The 27644-nt window shown below is 37.9% G+C and overlaps 1 protein-coding gene across 1 annotated transcript in view; it reads left to right on the top strand.

Annotated features, from left to right (window-relative positions):
• The window catches only part of LRRC1 (leucine rich repeat containing 1), a 128777-nt gene that overhangs the window by 78932 nt on the left and 22201 nt on the right, over positions 1-27644 (top strand). The window contains exons 3-9 of the mRNA XM_012780762.2: positions 4614-4692; positions 8069-8158; positions 21824-21880; positions 22182-22245; positions 22639-22713; positions 24927-25071; positions 27248-27366. Coding sequence (XP_012636216.1) covers positions 4614-4692; positions 8069-8158; positions 21824-21880; positions 22182-22245; positions 22639-22713; positions 24927-25071; positions 27248-27366 — 629 coding nt within the window. The remainder of the gene's footprint in view (positions 1-4613; positions 4693-8068; positions 8159-21823; positions 21881-22181; positions 22246-22638; positions 22714-24926; positions 25072-27247; positions 27367-27644) is intronic.

Here is a 27644-nt window from a genome sequence, read left to right as displayed (position 1 = left end):
TAATAATTGTACCTATTTATGAGGTACAATGTGGTGGTTTGACACATGTGTACAATGTGTAATGATCAAATCAGGGTAATTAGCATATCTATCACCACTAGCATTTTTCATTTCTATTTGGTGAGAACAATCAAAACCCTCTCTTCTAGCTATATTGAAATATACAATATATTATTGTTAATTGTAGTTAATATGCATACTGTGCAATGAAAGACTAGAATTTATTCCTCCTGTCTAACTGTAACTTTGTACCCATTAGTGCTTTCCTTCCTACCCTCCCCAGCTTTTGGTAACCACTATCCTGCTTTCTACTTCTGTGAGATCATCTTTTTTAGATCTCACTCATACCACCTACGAGTGAGATCATGTAGCATTTCTCTTTGTGAGCTTGGCTTATTTCATTTATTAATAATGTCCTCCAGGCTCATCCATGTTGTCATGAATGACAGGATTTCATTCTTTTTTATGGCTGAATAGTATTCCATTGTGTGTGTGTGTGTGTGTGTGTGTGTATGTGTATACATACACACACACACCACATTTTCTTTCTCCATCCATTCATAGTTACCTAGGTTGATTCCATATCTTGGCTATTGTGAATAGTGCTATAGTAAACATGGGAGTGCAGACATCTCTTTGACATACTGATTTTATTTCCTTGGCATATATACTAAGTAGTGGGATTGCCGGATCATATGGTAATTCTATTTTTAATTTTTTGAGGAACCTTCATACTGTTTTCCATAATGGCTGTACTACTTTACATTCCTATCAGTAGCGTATAAGTGTTCCCTTTTCTCTGCATCCTTGCCAGTATTTGTTATTTTTTATCTTTTTGCTAATAGCCATTCTAATTGGCATACGATGACATCTCATTGTGGTTTTGATTTGCATTTCTCTGATTGGTGATTTTTCATGTACCTGTTGGCCAATTTGTATGTCTTTTTTTTTGAGAAATGTTTATTCAAATCTTTTGACCATCTTTAAATTGGATTTTTTTTTTTTTTGGTTAATGAGTTGAGTTCTTTATATTAATATATTCTGGATATTTAATCCCTTGTCAGATGCATAGTTTCCAAATATTTTCTCTTGTTCTCTAGGTTCTCTCTTTGCTCTCTTGATTGCTTCCTTTGCTGTGGAAAAGCTTTTTAGTTTGACAAAATCTCATCTGTTCATTTTTGCTTTTGTTGCCTGTGCTTTTGTGGTCTTATCCAAAAAACCCTTGCCCAGACCAATGTCATGAAGTATTTCTCCTGTTTTCTTTTAGTAGTTTCATAGTTTTGGGTCTTACATTTAGGTCTTTTTTTTTTTTTTTTTTGAGACAGAGTCTCACTTTCTTGCCCAGGCTAGAGTGAGTGCCATGGCGTCAGCCTAGTTCACAGCAACCTCAATCTCCTGGGCTCAGCGATCCTACTGCCTCAGCCTCCCTAGTAGCTGGGACTACAGGCATGCGCCACCATGCCCGGCTAATTTTTTTTTGTATATATATTTTTAGTTAGTCAATTAATTTCTTTCTGTATTTTGGTAGAGACGGGGTCTTGCTCAGGCTGGTTTTGAACTCCTGACCTCGAGCAATCCGCCCGCCTCGGCCTCCCAGAGTGCTAGGATTACAGGTGTGAGCCACCGCGCCTGGCCACATTTAGGTCTTTGATCCACTTTCAGTTGGTTTTTTTTAAGTGGTAAGATAGCAGGGGTCTAGTTTCATTCTTCTGAATGTGGATACCCAGCACCATTTACTGAAGTGGGTGTCCTTTCCCCAGTGTTTTTTTCTTGAAGTCTTTGTCAAAAATCAGTTGGCTGTAGATATATGGCTTTATTTCTGAGTTCTCTATTCCATTCTCCCTGTGTCTGTTCTTATGCTAGAACCATACTGTTTTGTTTACTATCGCTTTGTAGTATATTTTAAAGTCAGCTACTGTGTGATACCTCTAGCTTTGTTCCTTTTGGTCAGGATTGCTTTGGATATTTGGAGTTTTTTTGTGGTTCCATGTGAATTATAGGATTCTTTTGTCTATTTCTATGAAGAATGTCATCGGTATTTTAATGGAGATTGCAATGAATCTGTAAATTTCTTTGGATAGTGTGGACATCTTAACAATGTTAATTCTTCTAAGCAGAATATCTTTCCATTTATTGGTGTTCTCTTATTAATTTTCATGAATGTTTTATAGCTTTCATTGTAGATATCTTTCACTAGCTTGGTTTAATTTATTCCTAGGTGGTTTTTTTTTTTTTTTTTGTAGTTTTTGTACATGGGATTGATTTCTTGATTTCTTTTTCAGATAGTTCACTATTGGTGTATAGAAACACTACTGATGTTTTTCTATATTGATTTTGGTATCCTGCAGCTTTAATGAATTCATTTATTCTAACAGGTTTTTGGTGGAGTCTTTAGAGTTTTCTGTAATATAAGATTATGTCGTCTGCAAACAGGGACAGTTTGACTTTCTTCTTTTCAATTTGGATGCCCTTTATTTCTTTTTCTTGCCTAATTGCTCTGGCTAGGACTTCTAGTACTATGTTGAATAAAAGTGGTGAGAGTGGGCATCCTTGTCTTGTCAGATCTTAGAAGAAAAGCTTTCAGCTTTCCCCAGTTCAGTATGTTAGCTGTGGGTTTGTCATTTGTGGCCTTTATTGTGTTGAGCTAGCAAGGCACCTCCTTTCTGAGCCTTATAGATTGCCCCCCAGGACTGGAAGTAGTGGCAGGAAGAGGGACTGACATGGAGTGTCCAGCACAACCAGCACTTTTCAGACCAAGGTGTGGCATATTGCTGCCTTGCTTTCCCTAACGGTGCTAATCCCGTAAGAGATTTATGTATGTCCATTCTTGAAGCATGGCATTGCTGTGACTGCAGCTGGGAAGGCCAGCACTCAGTGAAATGGGCCTGTAGTGACAGGCGAGGCACTTCATCTCTCTGAGCCTCAGTGTCTGTTTTGTATAATGAAAGTTAACATAATTTATTTTTGAGGGGATTAAATAAGATGATATATATTAATATAAAATAGGGTACCGCTGTATTTGTACTTCAGGGCTCCACAAATGTTCATGAGTTTTAAAAATCAATTCCAGATTTAACTGTAGACAAGCTGTGTGTGTGTGTATCTTTATGAAACTAGGATCATAATATTTGTTTTTCACTATTTATATGACCGTGCAAGGCAGAGAATAGTGTGAGGAAAATATTACCCACAGATTCAGATGTTTTAGGCTTTTAAATTTTAACTGAAAGCTTTTATGCAGCATCTGATTCCTTTGAGGTTGTTGTAGCAGGGCCTTCATTTTTCCTTTATTTCTCCCTTCTCCGCACCACCTCCAATTTAGAAATATTAAATATATTTTGGCTCAGCTTGTGTCAGTTGAAGAAGCAGCTTGGGAACAGGAGAACCTTCTCTCTTTTAGCCTTTCTTAATGTTAAAATGTCCAAAATAAATGTATTCTTGAAATTAAATGCTATGGACTAACCTTTTGAAGGCCTTAAATGCTATAATCTCAGGTTTTGTACCAAAAGAAAAAGGAATTTAAAATAACAAATTTGGTCATTTTAAAATCACAACATTTTAGTGGCCAGTAAACATGGAGAAAATATTCACCCTCAGTAATAAAAGGAATATAAAATAAAATGTTGGCAGACTAGTTTGCCAGTAAGATTGGCATTTTTTAAAATGTAAAAAGAAAGAAAAGAGGAGAGATTTTGAATCAAGTACCTTGTATAGGTGGATAAAAGTATAAATAGGTATAACCTGCCCCCCTTAAAGCAATTTAACAGTATTTTTAAAGTACTGTAGAGATGGTAATGCTTTTGACACAGTAATTCCAATTCTTTGAACTTAGCCTAAGGAAATAATCAGAAATGGGAATAAATATAATTATAGCATCAGGAACGCTGAAACAACCTAAATGTCCAACAATGGGGTATTGATTTAATGAGGCATAAAAATATATGAAATATGCTTTTCTGCCATTAAGAATGGCAAACTACTTGGAAAAATGGTAGAGGAAAAAAGTTTGTAAAGTAATGTAAAATGAAAAAAAAATCGTCACGGACCTAGTATTGTGAAATAGAATCTATACACACAGTATGTGTTTGTGAGCACAAGCATGTAAAAAATATATCAGACAACTAAAAAAATATATCAGAATAAAAGATTATCTCTGGGTGATAGGAATGTTGGTGAGTTTTATTTTCTTCTTTGTACTTTTTCGTATCTTCCAAATTCTTAAGTTTATAATCAGAAGACAATCTATTATTTAAAAATGTACTACTGTAGCATACCTGGTACTGATACAAGTATATGAAAACATAAAAAGTCTCGTGGGAATTATAACAGAATGCCATAGGTGACACTCGATAGAATGGTGGAACTGGGTGATAGTAGTGGTGGTTTTTAATATTTTTATTAAATATTAATATTTAATGTGCTTCTGTTGAGAGTGTATCTTCTATTAAGAAAGCAAATATAAATAAGTGTAGAAAAATGCTTTATGAATCCATGCCATATTTGAATGGAGGTAGTAATTTTTGGATATTGTCTCGTGACCGTGGTCCATCTTGAGAATGATGAAAACTGTTAATAATGGTGGTAAATGACAGACATTTTCTTTACTCCTACAGATATTCCTGAAATTCCAGAAAGCATCTCATTCTGTAAAGCACTACAGATAGCTGACTTCAGCGGAAACCCACTGACTAGGTAATCTTTCTGCTTGCTTCTCTATCTGTAGTACTAAGGACATATTCTTTGATAGCCAAGCAAAGAATGCAGCCAGGTTACCCATCTTGGAGGCGCCCACATGGATCGCTGTCTTTATCAAGGATGGTTAATTTTCGCACATATTTATTTATAAATAGCCCTGTGCAAAAAAGGGACACTATGCTATTGATAGAAACATTAAAGGGATTGTTGTTGGGATAAGGGAGGCACAGGGGAGTGTACTTTTAAAACAGTGCATTATGAAGAATTGTAGTTTATAAATCTCAATTGATCTGTCCTGTCTTGTGGGATAAGACTGAGTTCTAAACTGAGAGCTTCCACCAGAGTTATTCAAGGAGAAGTCCTGTTAGAGTTGGTTTGTTCCACTCCAGTTATGAAACATACTTACTGTCTCAGCTTGCCTCTAACGGTCCTTAAAAAAAAACACACACACACAACCCTATCAACATTATTTTCCTTACTTTAGCAATAGCTGTGGGGATTTCTTTGGGTTTATCCCTCCAACTAAAGCCACCTGTCACTGTTTTACTACTTATTCCAGCTTTGCCCTTCCTGGTATGACACAGCATGTTGCCCAGGCATGGCTGAGTGGTGTTGCTGTGAGCTTTTCCCTGTAGTTCCTGGCTTAGTCGTGAGTCCACTGACCACTGGCTTCCAGGCATCAGTGTTGTCAGGGTAATTGGTGCCTACCTGGCCATGCAGAAACAGGGCTGGGAGTCTGTTCTAGAGGTCACTCTGGGCCAGGTGGGTCCATTTCTGAGATTTCTCAAGATGCTATAAGCAACTTTAGAAGAAAGGTACTCTTTTCTTTTCTTTTCTTTTCTTTTCTTTTCTTTTCTTTTCTTTTCTTTTCTTTTCTTTTCTTTTCTTTTCTTTTCTTTTCTTTTCTTTTCTTTTCTTTTCTTTTCTTATGTAGGAAAATTGAGATTAAAATTTGTAATTTACTTCACCATTTCAGAATTCCTTGGGACTTCTTGGGTATGGAGTGCTAGAGAATGCCCTAGTTTTATTTTTCCTGTACCTTCTTATTTTTAAGAAGTAAATATGTTTTTAAAAATGGTTTTTTTTTTCTTCTCTGAATTTCAGTGATTAAATTACTTATAACACTTGTTACTGAAAAATAGTAGTCTGGTAAGCTGTAACCTGATAGCTTTTTCAAGTTTTATCCTCTTTCCTAACCATCTTCCATGTAATTGTCTCTCTTCCTAAAACCTGTCTGTAGCTCCATGCCCCTCTGAGCTCCTTGGTATGCTATGTGAGCCTCCCCTACTCCCTGTATCTGACCTTGGTCTGTCTCTCCACTCTCATTGCCTGTGTCAGACATCATTCTCTGCTGTAATGTAGTGCTTGTCGTTAGTTCATTTCACACTTCTCTCTTCTTGGCTGTACCTACCCTTTCACCCTCCTTTAAGATGCAGCTCTGAGCATTACACATTTTCAGGATGCCTTTCCCAGTTTCTCTCCCCGGGCCCCTCTTCTGGGCTTCTGTAACACTCTCTCTGTAGATGTTTCGTAACACTTGAAACTTACACTTAAATTATCCCTTTGACCAAAACTCTTGAACTGGACTGAGAAATTTACTTGTATTCCTGTATTATTTATTATCATATCTCCAACCCTACTGTGATTCCTGGAATGAAGTAAGCATTCAGTGAATGTTTGTTGAACTAATCCTTAAGGCAGTTTCTAAGATTAGGTAAGTTGGGAAATACTCATTATGCTGCTATTGAGTTTTTAAACCACTCAGTGGCTTAATCCCATTTTCTGTTTCTTAATTTTCCTTTTCAAATGTCTGCTGACATTTGACTTTACCATTATCTCAAGACTCTCAACTCAACTAGAACACGCCTCGATTGTATGAGCTTTTACTCATTTTTTATCCTGGCCTCATATTTGGCAGGTTTCTTAAAGCCATTTTTATTTGGCAAGCGTGATGTTTTTTAAGAATTAAGAGGATATCTATAAGTTGAAAGGATTTAAAAGTTATTTACCTTGGCCAACTTATTTAATGGTTGAAAAAACTGAGGAACAAATAGGTTAAATTACCTTTCAGGGGAAAAGCGTGGACTATAGTTCATTTCTCTTGACCTCAAGTCTCGACTTCCTCATCACAGCTATATTAGTTTGGCTCTTAATGTTAACAGACAATCAAAAAGAAAATAAGCTGTTTAAAAATACATTTTACTTATGTTTAAGAACATTTTTTCTCGTTTTAAAAATTATAAAATGATACATACTTTCTGGTAAAAACCTAGGCAGAACAGATAAATTGCATCTTTTGAATCATAAGTAACAATCTTGCCACTGTTAGTTCCTAAGAACATATTTCAGTGATTATGAACATTCCAGTTAATACGTTGATCTTGTGGGCCTGGATTTGATTTTGAAGTTTAAAATTAACCTATATTAAATGGATTATGTTATAATTATAACATAGGATTTTTTTAAAAAAGGAACCCAGAAAGAGAAAAATGAAAGTTTTAATCTAGAGACTATCACTAAAGGTAGAAGTTTCTCCCCCATTGAAAAAAGTGACAGTTATGTGTTCTGTTGTCTATAGTAGGAGATGTATGTGTAAGCACCTTCAACATTTTAGAGGCAATGAGATCCTTTTGCCTTTGGTTAGGTTTTTTTTTTCCCCTCTCTAAATACTGGTAACCATAGAAATATTGAAACTAAACTTTCTTTGTAAATTTTAAATAATGATTTTATTTTGAAGCCTTTGGTATTCTGGAGAGTTTAAGGGACATATAAAAAAATCCTTTTTTTGTGTAGAACACATTGAAACATACAGTTATTTCAAGCGATTGGCATCTTGAGTAGAATTAAAAGAAAGTGAAGAAAGTGACAATTGTCAGCTGATCAAGTCTAAGTAATCTGTAGCTTTGCTCTGGGTATTATGAACTAGAAGAAGAAAAATTATTGAGCAGCTGTCATCTGTTTTATCATAATCTCATGGGCTGACAACATTTTCTCTTTATTTTCTGCTAATCAATAAAGCATTTTCACTCTTATGCACTTGTAGCTGCAGCAGTAATTTACCATTTCTTTCATAGAGCGTTCTGTAGTCTTGAAACATTTTTTCCCCTTTGTTCATAGAGCTTGCTTGTCTTCTTTATTTCAGGCTCACCATATCAACAGGTATTTCCTCCTGTACTTTTATTATGTAGATGAAGTCTTTGTTTTTTTCCCTTATATGTGTCTTGTATATAGGAAGACAAAGCAAACATGCCATATATAATGTCATTTTTAGAAGATTATTTTAACTAGCATATGGAGGAAATCATTATATTTATGTTTAGTATACACTATATAAGCGCTTTCTTTTTAACTTTACAACATTTTTTTGTTTTAGGTTACCAGAAAGCTTTCCTGAATTACAGAACTTAACATGTCTTTCTGTAAATGACATCTCACTGCAGTCCCTGCCTGAAAATATTGGCAAGTAAGTTTTTACGTGAAGTTTGTGTGTGTATCAGGGTAAAAGGGCGTTCATCTCATTGGCTCCACCCTCTTTCCCTTTTACAGCTCAGTTTTCCTTCTACTCCGAAAGTCATGTAGTCATCCTTCAGTGTTTAAGAAAGATCATAGCCAGCTTTCCATGTTTTTGCATCTAATGGTCCCTAAATTTTAATGGCTGAAAAGGGTGCTGCTACTTGTTACTAGTAAAAACCCTAATTTGTTTAGAAGCTCTTTTTAAACTGATGGATTACAAGGTAGTTGATTTAAGCAACACAGCATGTGTCATATAGGTGGCTAATAAATACTGTTAGAAACTACCACTTGGTAATTTAAATCATGCCAGGGAGGAAGTGCCAACAAATGACTCTGCTGAGAACTTGGAGTTTGTGCCCCTAGAGAACAGCTATTCTGACAGTGTTGTGAGCTGTGGACCTGAGACCACGGGTGAGATGGTGTGTTTGGAGAGCAGGAGTGGAATTAGGAGAGGGGTGGAATGACATGGGCACATTTCCACTTCACTGGCTTAGAGGTCAGGGAGGACCTTGCCATGGCAAAAAGTAGAAGCCTTTAAAGAAAATGTATGTTGGTGAATAAATGTTCGGTTGTACGTTCCCACAGATTGATTAATTGACTTATCTTAGCAAACCTTTTTCACTTCCTTAAGACATACAGTGGGTTAAATCAGACTGATGGAGTGGCTCGTGCCTACCAGCTTAAAATGAGAGCCCCACTTAGCTGATCTGACATTGTAAATGATGTTCCCTTGTGTTTACCTGTCCTGCCCACGTTCCAAAACAAAACAGAGACTTGCTCTTTGAGAACCAAGTAAGCAGTTGAGCACAGTCTGACACATCTGTTCTGACAAAGTTCTCTTTCCAGAGGTCTATGAGAGTTTTCGAGACAGCTTTGCCCCTCCCTTCCCCTCCTGTATAGGCAGAAGGCAACTGGTAGACCCTGATTTCAGCCAGCAAGTTGGTGTTTTTCTGAGGAGCACACTGATGTTTTAGCTTTAGGCCAATAGACTTGCCAATTAAGAATTGGGCCCTTGGCCAAGTGCGGTGGCTCACGCCTGTAATCCTAGCACTCTGGGAGGCCGAGGCAGGAGGATTGCTTGAGTTTAAGACCGACCTGAGCAAGAGCAAGACCCCGTCTCTACTATACATAGAAAGAAATTAGCCAAACAACTAAAAATAGAAGAAAAAAAAAATTAGCCGAGCACGGTGGCATGTGCTGATAGTCCCATGTACTTGGGAGGCTGAGGCAGGAGGATTGCTTGAGCCCAGGAGTTTGAGGTTGCTGTGAGCTAGGCTGATGCCACGGCACTCTAGCCCAGGCAAGAGAGTGAGATTCTGTCTCAAAAAAAAAAACCAAGAATTGAGCCCTTAAATTTTCTGGAGGGGAAGAGACAAGAAGCCACCAGTACACCCTGGGTTTATGGTGTCAGTTGTAAAGGAAACACTAATATTCTGTGGATTTCATGCACTTTACTTTTGCTGTATCCAGTTTCATATATTTATAATTTAAAAATCCTTAAATACAGTAACCATTTAAACACCCAAACAGATACTGCCCTCCTCCTCCTCAGGGTCTCTGGAACTAAAGCCCTTGGTACCCTCCCTGTCATTCATCTCAGTGCACTGCTGCCCAGGTGGCTGTCCCTTCTAGGCCCTGATTCCTGCCCTCCTTTTTAAACAGGTTTAATGCTTTGACAGAAAGCATGTTCTTAGTAAACCAGAGTGCCTCTCTCACCCTCTACTGCACTATTTTTATGGAAACTGTTATTTAATAATTATTTTAGAATAAATTACAATATTAATTATCCCATATCTTCTGTTGTTGTCTGTACCTGTTTTTGTCAATATTCAGGATTTCTTGTGTATCTGCACTTTCTATCAATAATAAGGGTAGTGTGTTTTTTGTTTTTAGACTTAATCAGCCTGTGTTACTATTATAACATTATGTATACCAACTGTGCACATGTAAAATGCCACGTTGAGCTTGAAATTAATTGAGTATTATTAGGTCAGTTTGTGAAATTAAATGAGAAATAGAGAGTTTCCTGTTCCTGGTTGTTAATACTTTTTGTTATCATAGTAAGAAACTCTGTGATTTCTTCCCATTGAATTTAGATTTATGCATGCTCAAGTAACAGCCTGTTCTCACTTAGTAGAAAGAAACAATTGAAGAGTAAACTCTTCCTTGGAGAAAATTGAATATTCCTGGTGTTCTAGACCATGCTGAAAAGGCACTTGAAACAGAATAGTGAATTGTTGAGGAAATCTCATAAATGCATAAGTATACTACATTTTAAGCAAATCATTATTTAAAACTTATGAAATTTCCTCATAGAAAGCAATCTTCAGTTTCTCAAAGGATTCCCAAATGGTTTCTTTAGAGCATTTAACACATTTATTAATAATTAACCAAATATTTAGTAACCAGTCCAACTGAGAGATAATACGGGTTTTTTTTTTTTTTTTTTAAGAAAGCACACCTATTTGATATTCCAAAAAATTTGAAAGGGCATGAAATGGCCATTTGAATGGTTGATATTTACTGTCATTTTTGTGGAGTCTAGAGTGGAGCTTTTGCATAAGTGAACCCCACTTTTGTGGTCGTAGGAGTAAGCCACATTGGCATCAGCCTTTTGAGCATCAGTGAAGACAGGGCTTCTCTTTTTCTTCTTGGCACCTAGCTCAGTACTTGGCATTAACTGGGAAAGCTATGGATTTCTGAAAGACCTGGGCCTCATCAGGGTGGGCAGGAGTGCCCACACAGAGAGGGGAAGGCCAAAGCCTTTACCCAGGACGGAGCAGACTCACAGTGCCTTGAAGCTGGGGCCACCTGCAAGTATCTCTCCCATCATGTGTTCCATTTGCCCCAGGTCAGTTAATTTGAAGAGTTTTTGGGAGTTGATGACAGAGCTGGAACTGAAATATGGTCCCAAGTCCTGTGCTTTTCCACTTCTTTATCCTGCCTTTACTGTAGGACAGTTGGTTCTAGGACCCTTAGGGGCTCAGTGTCTTTATCTTAGTGCTCCTAGAAATGGCTAACAGTTAATTCATTAGTTAGGTCCAAACATATTAGTAAGTATTTATGCCCTAACAATCTAGTGGGTGTCTGAAAAAAATAATACGTATAAATTGAAAGAATAAATATTTTTATTTCATTCTTAAGTATTTCTAATTATTTACAGTAAGTTCTTATGTAACATCATTAATACGTGCTTGGAAATGGCAACTTTAAGCGAAATGGCATATAATGAAACTTATTTTATCAAACGCTAGCTGATAACAGACAAGAGTTAAATTCCTACAGTGTATCATCAAACTTCTAAATAAAGACCCCAAACACTTCTGATATTAAATATTGAAATGTGAGCTAGACATACATTTATGAGAGGTTAAGACAAGTAAGACAATTATTTACCTAATTTTTGCTGAAGGATGGCATTCATGGGGTGATGGGTTAAATCAAGGAGTAAATGTTTGCAAAATAAAAATTGTCAGGAGCTCTTCCTACCACCATGCAGTTCAAAACCAGTAACAGATATTGTGGGCTTGTGGAGTGCTTTCATGGTGCATTGTTTACTGTCGTGCATTTGTGTGATTGTTCTAAACTTTACAAATTTTGACTTTACAGTAATTTGTGTTCATTCATTCATTTTCTAACCCACTTGCTCCAGTTCAGATGAACTTTAAAACTTTTTATGTGCCTTTTTCTCATTTACTGATTGAAATTATGCCTCTTTTCATCATGCTTTCCCCAGTGATTGGAAGAGATGAAATAAATCCCAAACTCACAGGTTCCCTGACCTCCCTTTTACTCCCTGCTAATAAGCACTTTGTTCTTTTTTCTATACACAGAAGTCTAGTTGTTTAATGTTTATGGGGGGGTGTTGTGTGTATATATAGTGAGTGTGCGTAACTGGATCACCTTTTACTCTGATGCAGCAGGGATCTTGGTTGTCCAACTCTCTTTGTGTCTCTACCTCCTTGGCATTGTTCTAACACACTAAACAAATACACGTGACAAGGCACACAGTATTGCTGACTGTGTCCACTTGTTTCCATTGTGAAATCCTAGGTAATTAAGGTCCAGTTCTGGAAGCTTTGTGCTAGGACTCCATTAGCCTGTTCCTGCATAGGCACTTTTTTGGCCTAATGCTGTATGCCCAGTTTCTATAAAAAGTTGTTATAAAGTAACAACTATGAAAAATACAGCTTTTGGTACTTATCTAAAACCTTCTAATGAAGAGTTATTGTCTGTTGCTTAACTTCTGTGATATAAGGAGCTGTTAGGGAGAGAAAAAAGATATTTTTTTAAGGGGGGGGGGAACCTTACCAAAAGAACTGATAAGCTTTTTCCCTTTTAACAACAGTTCTGGCATTTGTCACATTTACTTTTTCTGCCTTTGCTTCCAGGAAGCTCAGAGCTAATTCCCATAATCAGTGAGAGCAGCAGTACCCCTTTCTGTGTGGTGAAGGGGACTGAGGCCTTCGGGAGAGGTGCTGCTGGCCGTTGCAGCGGAGTGGGGGCTCTGGGGGGTGCATACACTGTGTCATCACAACACCCTTACTCTTAAGTTCAGCGTTAACTGTAGGTAAGCTTCATCACCTTCCCCTGTGAAATGGAGATAAGTAGTCTGCCCAGGTGTGTGTCGCTGCTGGGTGGTAGAGCTGACGCAGGAACTTAGTTTCTTCCTTGAAGATGCTATGCTTTCTTTCCTGCACGCTTCTCACGACGAGCACATTAGTTTCTTCCTCCCTTTAATGGTCCCAACTTACTGTTTCATGAACCTTTTTTGCATATTTGCAATTTTTAAATCCCTTTTAGAAAAAGTTGGGGTAAAATTAAGTAAGTGACTTTATATATCACTGGAGATGCTAGTTAGCATGGAAGGGCAGCAGTGGAGGAGGAGGGGGGGAGTGTAGTGCGGGTCTTAGAGTTCCAAGTCTTGGACAGCCTTTAAGAAAACTATCTGAATATAAACTTTGATATTTTAGATATGCCCTTGAAAACAGTGTCTAGCGAACAATGGCTTTGTACTTTACTATCACTAAAAACACTTGGAAGCCTCCATTGATAAACTCAGGGAGGACAATTTTGCTTTAAGGAGGCTTCAAATCTTGGTACAATGTGTGAATGAATTTGTCTTCCAAAACAGCATTTTATACTGAAAATATTTTTCTTCAGATGAGTAGTAGTAGTTTCTACTCAAGTAAGGCACACCCTGTATTTTTTACTTTTTAAAAGTGAGTTATTCTGTGGATGACATTTTCTTGTATATAGAAAATCCGAAGGAATCTACTAAAAAAAAAAAAAACTATTATATCTAATGATTTCAGCAAGATTGCAGGATATAAGATATACAGAAAGCAACTGTGTTTCTCTACACCAACATTAAACAATTCAATTTATGAAGCACCAGAAAGAATAAAATACTTAGGATAAATTTAACAGCAGAAGTATAAGAAATATACACTGCAGACTAAAAAAGATCATTGAGAGACATTAAAGAAGACCTAAATAAATGGAGAGACCTTTATTGTGTGTTATGGGTTGGAAGACTTAATATTGTTAGGTAGCTATACTGCTGATGTTGATCTACAGACTTAATCCCCATTATAAACCTAGCTGGCTTTTTTGCAGAAGTTGACAGAAAAATCCAAAAATTCATGTGGAAATAGAATAGCCAAAACAATCTTAAGAAGAGTGAAGTTAGAGGACTCACACTTCCTGATTTCAGAACTTTTCAAAGCTACAGTAAATAAGATTGTGTGGTATAAGCGTAAGGATAGACATAGAGATCAATGGCATAGAATTGAGAATCCAGAAATACACCCATACATTTACGGCTAATTGATTTTGACAAAGGTGTCAAAACAGTTCAATGGGGGAAATAATAGTCTTTTCAACAAATGCTGTTGGGACAACTGAGTGTCCATATGCAAAAGAATGAAGTGATACCCCTACCTCACACCACATAACAGAGATTAACTCAAAATGGATCAGACATCTAAATAATGAGAACTAAAAATAGAAAACTCTTGTAAGAAAACAGAGGTAAGTCTTTGTGACATTGGATTAGGGAATGGTTTCTTAGCTATGACACCAAAAGTCTACGTAACAAAAGAAAAAATAGATAAATTGGACTTTATCAAAATTAAAAACTTGCATGTACTGAGGGACACTGTCAAGAAAGTGAAGACAGCACACACAATAGGAGAAAATTTTTGCAAATTGTATATCTGATGAAGTCTTCTAGTAACTGGAATACATTTAATATTTTTACAACTCAGTAAAAAGACAAGTCAGTTAAAAATGGGCAAAGGAATTGAATAGACATTTCTCTAAAGAAGATACACAAATGGCCAATAAGCACATGAAAAGATGTTCAACATCATTAGTCATCAGGGAAATGCAAGTCAGAACCACGATGAGAGACCACTTCACAGGATGATTATAAAAAAGACGAATGATAACAGGTGTTGTGTAGAATGTGGAGAAATTGAAACCCTCATATGTTGGTGGGCACTGTAAAATGGTACAACCATTTATAAAACAGTTTGTGCAGGTCCTCCCTCAAAAAACTGAACATAGTTACCATATGACCTAGCAATTCCCCTCCTACTTATATATTCACAAAAGAATTGAAAACATCCACACAAAAGCTTGTACATGAGTGTTTATTGCAGCAGCATTATTCATAATAGCCAAAAGGTTAGAAATAACTTGAATTTTCATCAGTGGCTGAATGGATAAACAAAATGTGGTATATCCCCACAATGAAATCTTATTCAGGCATAAAAAGGAATAAAGTACCACTATATGTTAACATGGATGAACCTTGAAAAAGTGCTGAGTGAAAGAAGCCAGACACAAAAGGTCATGTAGTGTATGATTCCATTTATACGAAATGTCTAGCATAGTCAAATCCTTAGAGACAGAAATTCAATTATTGGTTACTAGGGTCTGAAAATTAGGAGGAGGAGATAAGGAATGACTTCTAATGACTTCTTTTGGGGGTGATGAAAATCTTCTGGAATTAGTGGTAATGTTTATATACCTTGTAAGTAAACATACTAACAACTGCATTTGTATCCTTTAAAAAGGAAAATTTTTATAGTTTGTGAATTATATATCAGTGGAAAATTAAAGAATGGACGTTCGGCAAACTTGAAGGCTGGTACTGCCGAAGGATGATGGCACCTGGGGGACGGAATGTGTGTGTGGGGGGGCCTGCAGCCTCAAGGCCACATGTGGCCCTCCGGATCCCAAGTGCAGCCCCTCAGCCGAGTCCAGACTTCACAGAACAAATCACTTTAATAAAGAGATTTAATAAAAAAATTTGGATTCAGTCAAAAGGCTGCACTCAACGATCCAGAAGGCCACATGTGGCCCCGAGACTGTGAGTTCCCCACCCCTGGGACACGCTGCTTTGTCTTTACTTTGTGTAACTCTCTCTGTGTGATTCCCTATTCTTTGCCATTAAAGAAATAAATATCCTCAAAAAAGAAGTTAGCCTAGGCCGGGTGCGGTGGCTCACGCCTGTAATCCTAGCTTTCAAGGAGGCCTAGGCGGGAGGATCGCTCAAGGTCAGGAGTTCGAAACCAGCCTGAGCAAGAGCGAGACCCCGTCTCTACTAAAAATAAAAAGAAATTAATTGGCCAACTAAAAATATGTAAAAAAAAACTAGCTGGGCATAGTGTGGTACATGCTGTAGTCCCAGTTTTTTGGGAGGCTGAGGCAGGAGGATCACTTGAGCCCAGGAGTTTGAGGTTGCTGTGAGCAAGGCTGATGTCATGGCACTCTAGCTCGGGCAACAGAGTAAGGCTCTGTCTCAAAAAAAAAAAAAAAAAAAAGTTAGCCTAAACATCTTTACCCCCTGTTTCAGTTTTCTCCTAAAAAAAAAAAAAATAGCATTCTTAGAGAAGAGCATTCTTAGAGAAGAAGGAATATATGTAATGAATTAGTATAGGGCCTGAAACAATTATCATTCACTGAGTGGTTAGTCTCAAATTAACATTTAATTGTGACAATTTGCTGATAGAAGTGGAGCAAGTGAGTGGGCCCTGGGTTCTCTGGCAGATGGAACTAGAGCGTGTGGGTCTGATTTTGTGTCTCCTGCCTATGGGAATGGTGACCTTAATTTGAGGGAACTTGAACTAAGAGAGCCATGTGGCCTTGCTCACCAGCCCTGGGTGCTGGGTTGCTTAGCTATATTGTGTTAGGAGTTCGCACTGCCTAAGGAGGAATAAATCTTTTTTTGCAAATTGTTTCTGTATTTAATGCTCTTTTTTTTGAGGCCTGGGAATTACTACAAACTGTTTATTATTTCAAGAACAAAAAATAAAAATTTACTTAAAAAAGTTTTCCAGAGCAAGGCCACTGGAAGGAAATTTGTAACCAAAGATTTTTTACATACTAATGTGATGTTGAAAGAGCGGAACTATTACGAACGTATAAGCAGCTCCCCTTTCCCCATTAATGTTGTTTTCCCCAGTCAGATGTTGTTGCCATAAATGTTTGCCGGTTTTATATTTTAATGGTTTTACTGTGTACTGCCATTTGCTTGGTATAGCTTAACTTATTTTACTCTTCATTTTCTTAATGATTTTGGCCACCAAAATGGAAAAAGAAAAATCCAAGTGGATTAAAAGGGTTTTTAAAACACAGTGGAGAACAGATGTAAATTCCTAAAAGTAACCACTCATCTAGTCCCTGAAATAGAATCCTAAAAATACAGTTGGCCTACATTCTGACTTACAAGAGCGTATAACTTTTGTACCCGCTATTATGAACTGTGCGAAACATTAAGTGTTAGTGTGCTGAGAAGAAATACTTCGTGCACTCTTTTCCTGCAGGAGCTTGTTAGGGGTTGTCCCCCTCCCCCTCTGGTGCTAGAATGGTAAGAGTTGGCAGGGAGAATAGAAAATCATATTTTTTGTAAGAGGAGGAGGAGGAAGGTTATTCCAGCAGTGTTACTTAGAAATTAATTTGTCAGAAATTAAAATTGAAGGGTGAAATGACTTAATAGGGTTTTCGTTGAAAAAAGTATATATAGACAGTGAGATGCTATGCACTTGTTGAAAAAAATACTGGAATTTATGAATAAGAAATGAGACAGAAATATGTCAGGTAAGGAAAGCAAAGTGCCCGATGTGTATAGATGCTACCTTTTTAGTTAAAAAAAAAAAGGGGGGGACTATATATTCATACCTCCTTGTCTTTGCATAAAAGAAAGCACAAAAGCCCTGGATGAATACATACAAACTTTTTTAAAACATTGATTTCCTGTGAGAATGGTTTTGGTGGCGGGAAGCTGGATTGATGGGGGTTGAGGGACAGAGGTGGCAGGAAAACTTTTACTGGGTATGTTGTTTTAAATGGATATAAACGTATTACCTATTCACAAAATTGACTTTTACCATTTCGAGTGAGAAGCAGCGGAACATAGTGGTTAAGAATGCAGGTTCCCTAGTGAAGCCTAACTTTCCACTCAGCAATTTTGTGAGACCTTGTTCAAGCTCCTTCTCTGTGCCTTAGTTTCCCTATCCATGAAGTTAATTCTTGTAAAGCAGTTACAACATCCGTCGTATAGTAAGTTACCAATATCATTATTACTAGTAGGACTGTTGAAGACCAGTACTTCTCATACTGCATCTCAAATGTTTTAATTTTATCACATTTTTAAAAGTATTAGAAATACCTAATTCTTTTTTGTGTCTCTATGATATAATATTTTAACTGAAGTTAACAGATAAATGCATGTGAAATTTGGATTTCCATGTCTGTCTTGGCCTAATGACTAAGTGTTTGGGTCCTGAAGTACACAGAATTAGGTGCAAATCTCCCATCCAGCACTTCTCAGCAGCATGTTCTTTGTTAGGTGCTGTAAGAGAAACAAAGATAATTGAATAGCTTGCCTTGATGGGAAAGGGACTGTCTGAAGTCTTGACTGAAGAAGCTATATTCTGAAAGACCAGGCAAGGAGATTGTTCATTCATTCACCTTTATATTATAATGTCTCTAGTCTGATTCCACAGTTAGGCAGATTCTGTTTTATGGCAGCTGTTACTACAACAGTCTGGAGCACCACATTCTAGAGTGGGCTGGTGGGTTCTGCATTTTGGTCTAGGACTATCCAAAGCAAGCTACTGATGAGAACCAAACTCATGGTTTCATTCTAGAATAAGTTAATGGTACTCTAAACTGAGAAAAATTGTCTAAGGTTTGGATGTTCAGAGGTTTGGGCTCATATGGGAGGTAGGAAGGAGTCTATAGTCCAAGCCGTTTCTTTGCTTTCTGTTTCTCCTTGTTCAATGGGTCACCAATTATGGACAGCGTGTGGTAAGTTAAAGATTGGCTGATGTAAGCTGTAGTGTCTTCCAAGGAGGTTTTCAATGGTGAGGGTGGCTACTGTGACTAATAGCATCTTATAGCGATCTTTCTGGAGACCCAGACTCAAGGCACTGACATTGTGAGGTACCCAGCTGCACTTAGGGACAAGAGCTGTCTTAAGGAAATAAGGTAGAAAATGGGCTCTGTTAACTTGAAAGTATAGTATGCTCTAATTGCCATGATAGATATGATTATGTTTATTTTAGGGAAAATTGTGTAGTGAAGCATCTCAGCCAAGCAAGCCCAGCTAGTTAGTGAGGGGCAGGCGAGGATTCAAGCCTGAGCCTCGGGCTTCTCAGGCTGTGTGTTCTCTTTAGAGTGGCTTTCCTCCGTGGCCCAGAGAGTTTAATTATGACAACCAAGCTTCTTTATTTTAAACAGTTTAAAATGAGACAGTCTATTCTTTTATATACACATCGAGCATCCCAAACGCAAAATTTCAAGATCCAAAATACTCCAAAATCCAAAACTTTTTTGAGTGCCAACATGTCACTCAAAGGAAATGCTTATTGGAGCATTTTGGATTTCAGATTAAGTAGATTGCAAATATTCCAAAATCTGAGAAGATCTAAAATCCAAAACCCTTCCAGTCCCAACCCTTTCAGAGAAGGGATATTTGACCTATGGTGTATTTGAAGTTAATTTTTAGTTTTGAAAGGTTACAAAAATATGACTTTTTTTTGTTGTTAAGGTGTTCACATTTTTACTACTTTCCCAAAACAGCAGAAACTATGAGGTTTTGTAGGCAGAACCTTTATATCTGGGTGTTAGCATGATGAGGGTGGGAACTGTGCCGTAAATCTGTGGGCATTTTGGCAGTATTTTTGCTCCAGCATTGTTTGCTTATAAGTAACCTGTGCTTTGGGTCAGATTTTGACAGGCAGTGGCAATGCTGCCTCACACGCACAAATTATGTCCACTCTGGCACAACATTGGTTCAGAACATAAGCAACTTGTCTGTTACCCCGACAGAGCTATGTGTTTTACCCTTACGGCAAAATTTAAATGTGTATCACATTCTTAAAAATAACATAAAACTGCAAAATCTCAGTGTTTCTTGGTGTGTTTAAGAAGGTAAGACTTATGTATGCACCTAAAATTGAGAGGTGTTTTTAAAACTTAAATGAGAGAGTTCCAGAGAAATGGGGACCCATGGGGGGGACACTCTCACAGTGAGGTGGGGACAAGAGCTTTGGTGTTCTGCTAGGTTCCCAGTTGTGGCTTTGCCTTTTGCTAACTAGTGGACTTCACACAAAGCTTCCTTTGCTAATGGTGTCATGGTAGCTTCACCAGGATGCTGGGTGGTGATTGGAGCGAGGAAATCCCCCCCCCCTTAGGAACCGTTTCTCCCCTGCATCTCCTGTCTGTGCTATGGGCAGGAGATGCCCAGACCCAAGCTGCGGGGACCTGGCCCCACACTCAGCATGGAGCCCTGTGTGAAACTGCTTCCTAAGATGCTTTTACCGATGCCCAACGAGTAAAGTTTTTGAAGCAACGAAGGACTTTTTCCCTCCTTTTATTAGTGGATGTCTTAGTTTGTCAAAATAGGTACGTTGTCAAAATAATGAATGTTAAATAGAGAAGATGACAGTCCTGGCATTGATTTTTAACATTTAAATGTGAAAATAGCTAAGGGATTACCACCTCTCCAGTAAAACTGGCTAGGGGTTACAGGAAAATTTAAAACTGAAAACAGAGCCTTTTGGTTTTAAACTTTCCCTTTTTCAGGTGTAACTTCTCTCCATTGTCTACAGGCTGCTTTTGGAGGTAGGGACTGGGTGGTGTACTGCTTACCCTCCTCCCCTTCTCCTTGTTATTTCTTCTACATAAACACTTGGTCAAGAGATAGTAGAACTAGATGACTGCAACTACCCACCTAAGTTACATTTTATTTGAAACATGTTATTAAATTCATGATTACTTATTAGTGAGGATTTGGGGTTTTTTTTAAAAGAAATATCTGAAAGTTTTATTTGCTTACTTTTGCTTTAATTTCGAAAGCTATTATTAGTTTTCTAAAATTGGACAAGGAGATACAGAATTTGACCACTTCATAGTACAGTTAAAATAGATTTCTCTGGCAAGCAGGTTTTAAATGTTTATATATACTGTTCACTTAAATTTACATTTTCCAGGGTTATGAAACCAGCTTCGATAGTACATGTGATTCCAGCTTTTTTTGTGGGAAAGAGGGAGAATAGAGGATTAAGGCAGATTAGAGTGTTGGGATAATGTCTGATAACTTGTGTTCTGTATGCTCAGAAATAAAATTCCTCCAAATCTGGATGTTACTATGTTGATATCAGTAAAATGTGAGTTTTTAGTTGGTGTAGAGTTTAGTACAGTGCCTGTTGGGGTAACAGACAGGTTACTTACTCTCTGAACCAATATACTGCGCCAGTGCTGACATAAACTTGTGTGTGTGAGGGTTTGTGATGATGCAGAATTGGCACTGCCTGTCAAGATTTGACCCAAATAATCAGTGTCTGGGGAGAACATCTGTCTCATTCCATTGTGCTCCTAATAGACAGGATTACACCCCGGAGGCAGGAGAATCTGCTGAAAAGAGCATCATTCTGGAGTTTAATGAGACTAAAAGCAACATTATTGTAGCTACCATGTATTAAATCAGTCTTGTGTTCCAGGCACTGTGCAAGGCGCATTATTGCATTATCCCTGATGCATTTAAATGAAAGTTATTCCCCTAGAACTGCTGCCACTTGCTGTATGAATTTATGATCTTAAGAGAGCAGTTGGGCTCTCTTGAGATATACCCACTGCTTTAAAACAGAGATGGTTTCTTGTTGGTGTTTGGAAGAAGAGCTCTGAGCTCTGTGAGATTAAAGGCATTACTGTTTTTATGGTAACAGCACATTTTTGACATTCTAAAATGTAGAAGCACATATTCAGCTTCTATCTTGGTCCCTGGGAGTGGTTGTTTTTTGGTGGCTGGTGAGTTATTTCCACATATCACATGTACAAGGTATTTGAGTGAGGGTGCCTTGTAGTCATGACATACCACTCTTTTATTAATTATTAATATTTTAAGATTGAAATTTAGGAGGTAGAGATTCTGTTGTTTGTAATGGGGGTGGGAGGGGGTGGTGGGAGGTATTTTTGCCCTGGAAAGTGACATACAGGGTTTTATTAAGTGTTGCTGCTTGTGAGTGTGTGTATGGGGGAGGGGGAACAGGAGGAATCTCAGGAATTTGCCTTATGCTTTCTTTCTTCTGTTCATTTCTAGTCTTTATAACCTGGCTTCACTGGAACTGAGAGAGAATCTTCTTACATACCTTCCTGAGTGAGTCTCTGGGGCAAATAAGAGGAGGTTTTGTACAGAATGAATTTAAGTATTACAAAAAAGAAAAAAAAAAAAAGGACTACAGTATTATGTCAAAAAAGATCTGTGTTCTTTAGAAGGGTTGGGAGATGCCAGCTTCCTCTTAATGGTCCTTCCTATGCAATATTTTCTACCACAAAATTCCAAATGGATCTTAATTTTGGAAACCAGTACAAGTGAGGAATGCTATTAATATATTGCTCAGCATTTCTAAATACTCTCTAAGTGCTTTTTTTTGTTTGTTTTTTTTTTTTTTAAATAGCTCTCTTACCCAGCTACGGAGACTAGAAGAACTTGATTTAGGAAACAATGAAATATATAATTTGGTAAGTCTGTATCAAAGAGAGATTTGAATTTAACTTTGTGTCCTTAGTTATGATCACAAAATATTTTGGGAAGTTCTATAGGGGTGCTTGTGAAGTCAGTATTTCCACAAACACAGCTTGGGAACATTAGAGAATATGCTTTGGTGTCACACAGGTTAAGAATTATGATTTGGGGGTGGGAAGTCAGAGCTAGAGGTGATGGGCATAGCTGGAAACAGCTGGCATTCTTGGGGAACGTTTGGGGCACTTTTAGGAAGGGGGCTTGATATTAGAGAAGTATCAGCAACCATCCGCTATGGTACACAATTATTAACTGATAAATTAGGATTCTTTCTTAATGGAAGACTGAAAATTGGATCTTTTGTTACCATAACATTATTTTTTTTGTTTCAGCCAGAATCAATCGGAGCTCTCTTACATCTAAAGGATCTCTGGTTGGATGGAAATCAACTGTCAGAATTACCTCAGGTAAGTGGTAATTTCACAGGGTCTCCCCCAAAACACAGAACAACAACAACAACAAACCTTGTGTATTCCTTGCCTCTACATAAGATTTTCTTGAAAACCAAATACATTGATTGAAAAAAGCACATTTGGAACAACATTGAGCATTCATCATTCTACATGGCCATAGAAAAACCTCAACCCACCATTTCTAAAGATAGTAAATATATCCTTTAGTTTGTGAAGTCTGTATTTTATTCCATCCTTGCTACCCATGCAGCTTACATCAAGCCCGGCAGATTGGTAAATTACTGGTACCCATGATTCTGATGGTATTGCTGTATGAATTTCTGCCACTCTACATTTTTGCTACTCTTCGTGATGTGCCAAGTGCTTTGGGATAATCTTGACCACATTTTGCCCTGTAATAGCGCATGTAAAATCAATGTTAAATGCTCTTATTTCATATTTTTTCCAAACATTGCTTATGGTTTTGCTGGCATGTCATGGTGTTCAGGCTTTTCCTGCTGTTGCCAAGTGTGAGAACCATGTTCCAAATGAAATGGAGTCTTGTGTAGACTTCTGAGTACATAGTCATTGTGTGGAGTCCTAACAAACAGGCCCACCTTCTGAGAGAAAAACTGAGAAACCTAAATAAACAAACAAAAAAAACCAGTGAGCGTTTCTCCCTTCTATTTTGCTTTTCTCCGACTGTTTTACAACTAATTTTATTCTTTGGTGTATCTTACAGCTACTTTTTACAATCAGTATGTTTCATGATAACTGAGAGTAAATTTTTAAATTGTTGCAGTTATTGCACTGAAGTTACCATGATGTCACTTAACGACTAACAGAACTAAGGAACTAATTTACGGTCTGATCTTGGCTGCAGTTGGGAAAAGGAGACAGATCAGCAAATGTTGTGGCTATGATTTGATTAATTCTTAGGTTTTTCTAGGAAATGTGTGACAAATGCTCGTTGAGAGAATGCTTTGGGGGTCAAATGATGGGGAAAATGGCATTAAATTATCAGGAGAGTAATAAAACATCACCTATGGGACATGAAGGGGAAAGAATATATGTATGTACAGGTGTGTGTAAATGACTGTGTGCAAAATGTGATATCCTAAATGCAAAGAAATTAAAGCTCTAATGATTATATTATAAATATTTAAAAATCTCATTTTCTTCTATAGTATAAACTTATATTAAACCAGCACTAAACATGCTAAAAAGTCTCAATCAGAATGATTTTCTTGTCTTCACTGATGATAGAAAGGAGAAGATACAAAGACATTGTTAAAAGGAATTAATGAAAAGTAGGACAACTTCAGAGGTCTGGCCTGAAATTAGTAGAAATGTCTGGTTTCCTATAGACAGGAAATACAGGGGCAGGATCATAAAGCATGTATTAGGTAGGAGATAAACTGGAAAAAATAGATCAGACCAAATTAAATATAGATTGATGAATTTGTACTTATGTAGACATAAGGGAGCCACTAGATATTTTTTGAGTAGAAAGGGGGTGGTATGATTATATGACTAGAGCTAGCTATGTTTTCAGGAAGGAAATTAGGAAGCTCTGTTTGTAGAATGGACTCAGGAAGGGGGAGTCAAGACCAAAATCCGAGAGGCAGGGGCTAACAATCAAGAGGGTAACGAGAGTAGGAATTTAATATAGGGAACTGGGAATGGAAAAATGGCGGCAGTTATAATAAAGTGCGTGTTTTGGGGGAATGTAAGGTAAGATAGCTTTTGAATAGAATACTAGACTCAGTCAGGTACCTTTCCCAATCTGGGGTAGACTATTTTCATTAAAAGAAATATGTTTTTCTTTTCTGTTGATGTTAAAGATATTGATGGGTCTTTATGCTTCAGTTTTGCTGGTGAGCAAGTGCTTTGATGTTTGTGGTAACAAGTACTACCTGTCATGGAAGGAAATGTAAAGTAGGTGGTTTCTTACCAGAGAAAGTCCCAGGGCCACTCTGCAGTGTGAATGATTCCTTGCCTATCTGAATGAGGGTGAAGGGCTTAGCATCCCTCCCACTCTGTGTGTGTGTGAGTCATACAACTTCCTGTTTGCAATGGAAAGGGGTCTAGACATTTGCTCCTGCCTTGACATTTGGATATATGCTAAAGATTCCTACTTTGGAATTTGTGAAAAAATCACTGTCACAAATTCCTCTGTACTATGACAGGTTTAAGTATGAGTTTCCTTTTCGTTGTCATCGTTCTAGGAAATAGGAAATCTGAAGAACCTGCTGTGCTTAGATGTCTCTGAAAACAGGTTGGAAAGACTTCCTGAAGAAATCAGTGGCCTGACTTCATTGACAGATTTAGTCATTTCCCAGAACTTACTAGAAACAATTCCGGATGGCATCGGTAAGCACTGAACATAACCAACTACTAAAGGTACTGCACACGCTGGTCCTTTGGCTACCTCTTTCAGGGGGAAAGTCTCCTCATTGTTTGCTTTGAAAAAAGAAAAGCAAAGAAAATTTATTTAAATACAATTTAAGTTTCCCTGTGTGCAAGTGCTCCTGTCATTCTGGTTTGGTGTCAGTTATAGATATCGTTACTCTTAAGCATCGGGTCATATCTGCTTCATCCACATCTTGTCTCAGTGATTTCAGGAGGATTGGCCCAGATAAGAAAATGTGTTTTAGGCATACGAGCAACCAAGAAGTAAGTTCTAACTTGAAATCCTAAATAGTTTGTGAGAAAATAACTTCAACCTTATTGTATGACCTAGGGCAGGTTCTATTAAAGGAAGAGAGTGGTATGATTGAGTTGAGCCTTTTCTAGTACATTGAGAACAATGAGCAATCCTTTAGCCATTCTATGTTATTTTCTTAAAAAAAAAAAAAAAAATCAGTCCAGACATTTCCTTTACTATAAAGGAACTCCGTCTAGCGTGAGAAATTAAACACAAACAGAGAAGATATAAACAGACACGGACTGGCAGCTCCACTGTAGCAAAGCCACTTAGAAGTCATAAGAAACTATATTTAACCACAGAGTTGTCATAGGATTTGCTGTCTTTAACTTTTATTCAACACATCAAAGGGCATTTTTGAAAAGTTTTCAATAGGTGGAGAAGCTGTATGATAGAGGACCACTTCCGCTTTGGTATTTTGTCAAGATGAAAATGGTAACTGATGATAGCAGCTCTGTAGGGATACAGACACTGCGTCTTGGTCAAAGCCAGTTGGCAGATTGGCGGGGATTTTGGCTCTGTGTAGAGAGATTCACTGAGAATCATCTGTGGCGTCCGCAGGGGGTTGTGGAAGCTGGGCGTGTTTTGTTGGTCGGATGGGAAGCAGCAGCAGGCATGAGACGTCTGGCTTCGAGCATTCGAAGGAATGTCTGCAGGAGGAGTAGGTCTATTCTATCTTCTAGTTCAAATGAGCAAAACGAAAGGATTGTGGAGCCCAGTTTTGCTTGAGAAAAAGCTTTAAAAAACAAAGAAATCTGTTACAAATCAGTTTGAGCTGCTTAGTGAAGAAATGAGTATGCCATCACTGGAAATATTTGAGGGGAGGCTGCAGGACTCCTTGCCAGCAATATTGTTAAGGAGACTCCTCTGTTGGGGAGAGATGTTTCCGCACTCGGTGTATGATTCGCTGTACCTACCCTGTAGAGAAAGCTAATATGCTTCCTGACAGGACAAGTGGAAACTCTCTAGGGACAGTGTTAGTAGCTTAGTGATTATGCTAAATGAAGAGCTTAAGAATTGGTTCGTCCTCCTACCTTGTGCTGTGGTTGCACGCAAGGCAAGATAATCCTTTCAATTTTCCTTTCTCCAGCTTTATGTCTCTGTTAGAATAGAGGCTGTTTTCTGATTTAATGAGGAGTGTCATCATGTTAGCCACTCTCAGTGGGCAATGAAGGGCATCTGCTCTGTAGGCTTAGTTCCCTGACTTGTAGTTGAAAGTGGAAATCTGAATGATTTAGGATTTCCATCACTCAATAGGGACCCTGGGGGGGGGGCGGGCTGCTGTAAGACTTACTCTTCTCTACCATGGGTGGTGGGCATCGCCAGTAAGTCAAGTCTTCCTGCCCTGAGTGGAATAGACTTAGTCCTTTAATACAGCTTTTCAGAGATGACTGCTGTGTTCTGCATGTACAGAAGAACTTAATTGTAGGCATCTTCACTGAGTCATTTTCATTCATAGGTGATTTAACAAACTACACTTTATTATTCTTAATAAGGATTATTCTTGGAATAAAATGAAAATCTCCTCCGTGCACAAACCCCCTACTGCTCCAAAGATCCATCGAGAGCCAGCTGCTTGTTTTTCTTTAAATTTTCTGGCTTTAGTACATTTTTATGCCTTACAATGATTTGTTTCTACTTGCTGACTGTTTTTGATGTTCTGAACAATTATTTTAACCTTTAGCGATCTAAACGAGAAGACCATAGTTCCATAATTTTAGAAACTGGATGAAGAAAAAATAAGTAACTGTTTAAGACGAAAAAGAACAGCAGCTAGGAAACACCAAGTGGTGATTAGGAAAACAATTGGAACTAATGAGTTTAAATAATACGCTTTTACAGGAAAGCTAAAGAAACTGTCAATCTTGAAGGTGGATCAGAACCGACTCACGCAGTTGCCTGAAGCGGTTGGGGATTGTGAAAGTCTCACGGAGTTAGTTCTTACGGAAAATCGGCTCCTGGTGAGTTTGGTTTGCACGTTATTGTAAAGACTCCTTGTTAGGACAGATTCTACTTCCTTGTGTTTGAGCGCACTAAATGGAAATTTCATGTTACATCTCAGAAAGGGACTGAACAAAGCAAATGCAGGTTTAATGATTGGTTTTTAACCTGCTTTAAGCAAAGAAAACAGCCTTTAGGCTCCCCTATCAGAGCCTGTGCCCCAGTTATGCTTACGGTACAGGGACTGAACTGACCTCACAGTGGTCCCCGGTGAGGCGTGGGGATAAGCCATTGTCAC

Source organism: Microcebus murinus, chromosome 5 (genome assembly GCF_040939455.1).
Source record: "Microcebus murinus isolate Inina chromosome 5, M.murinus_Inina_mat1.0, whole genome shotgun sequence".
Lineage (NCBI taxonomy): Eukaryota > Metazoa > Chordata > Mammalia > Primates > Cheirogaleidae > Microcebus > Microcebus murinus.
Note: the sequence above shows the minus strand (reverse complement) of the source record. Positions and strands in the feature narration are given on the sequence as shown.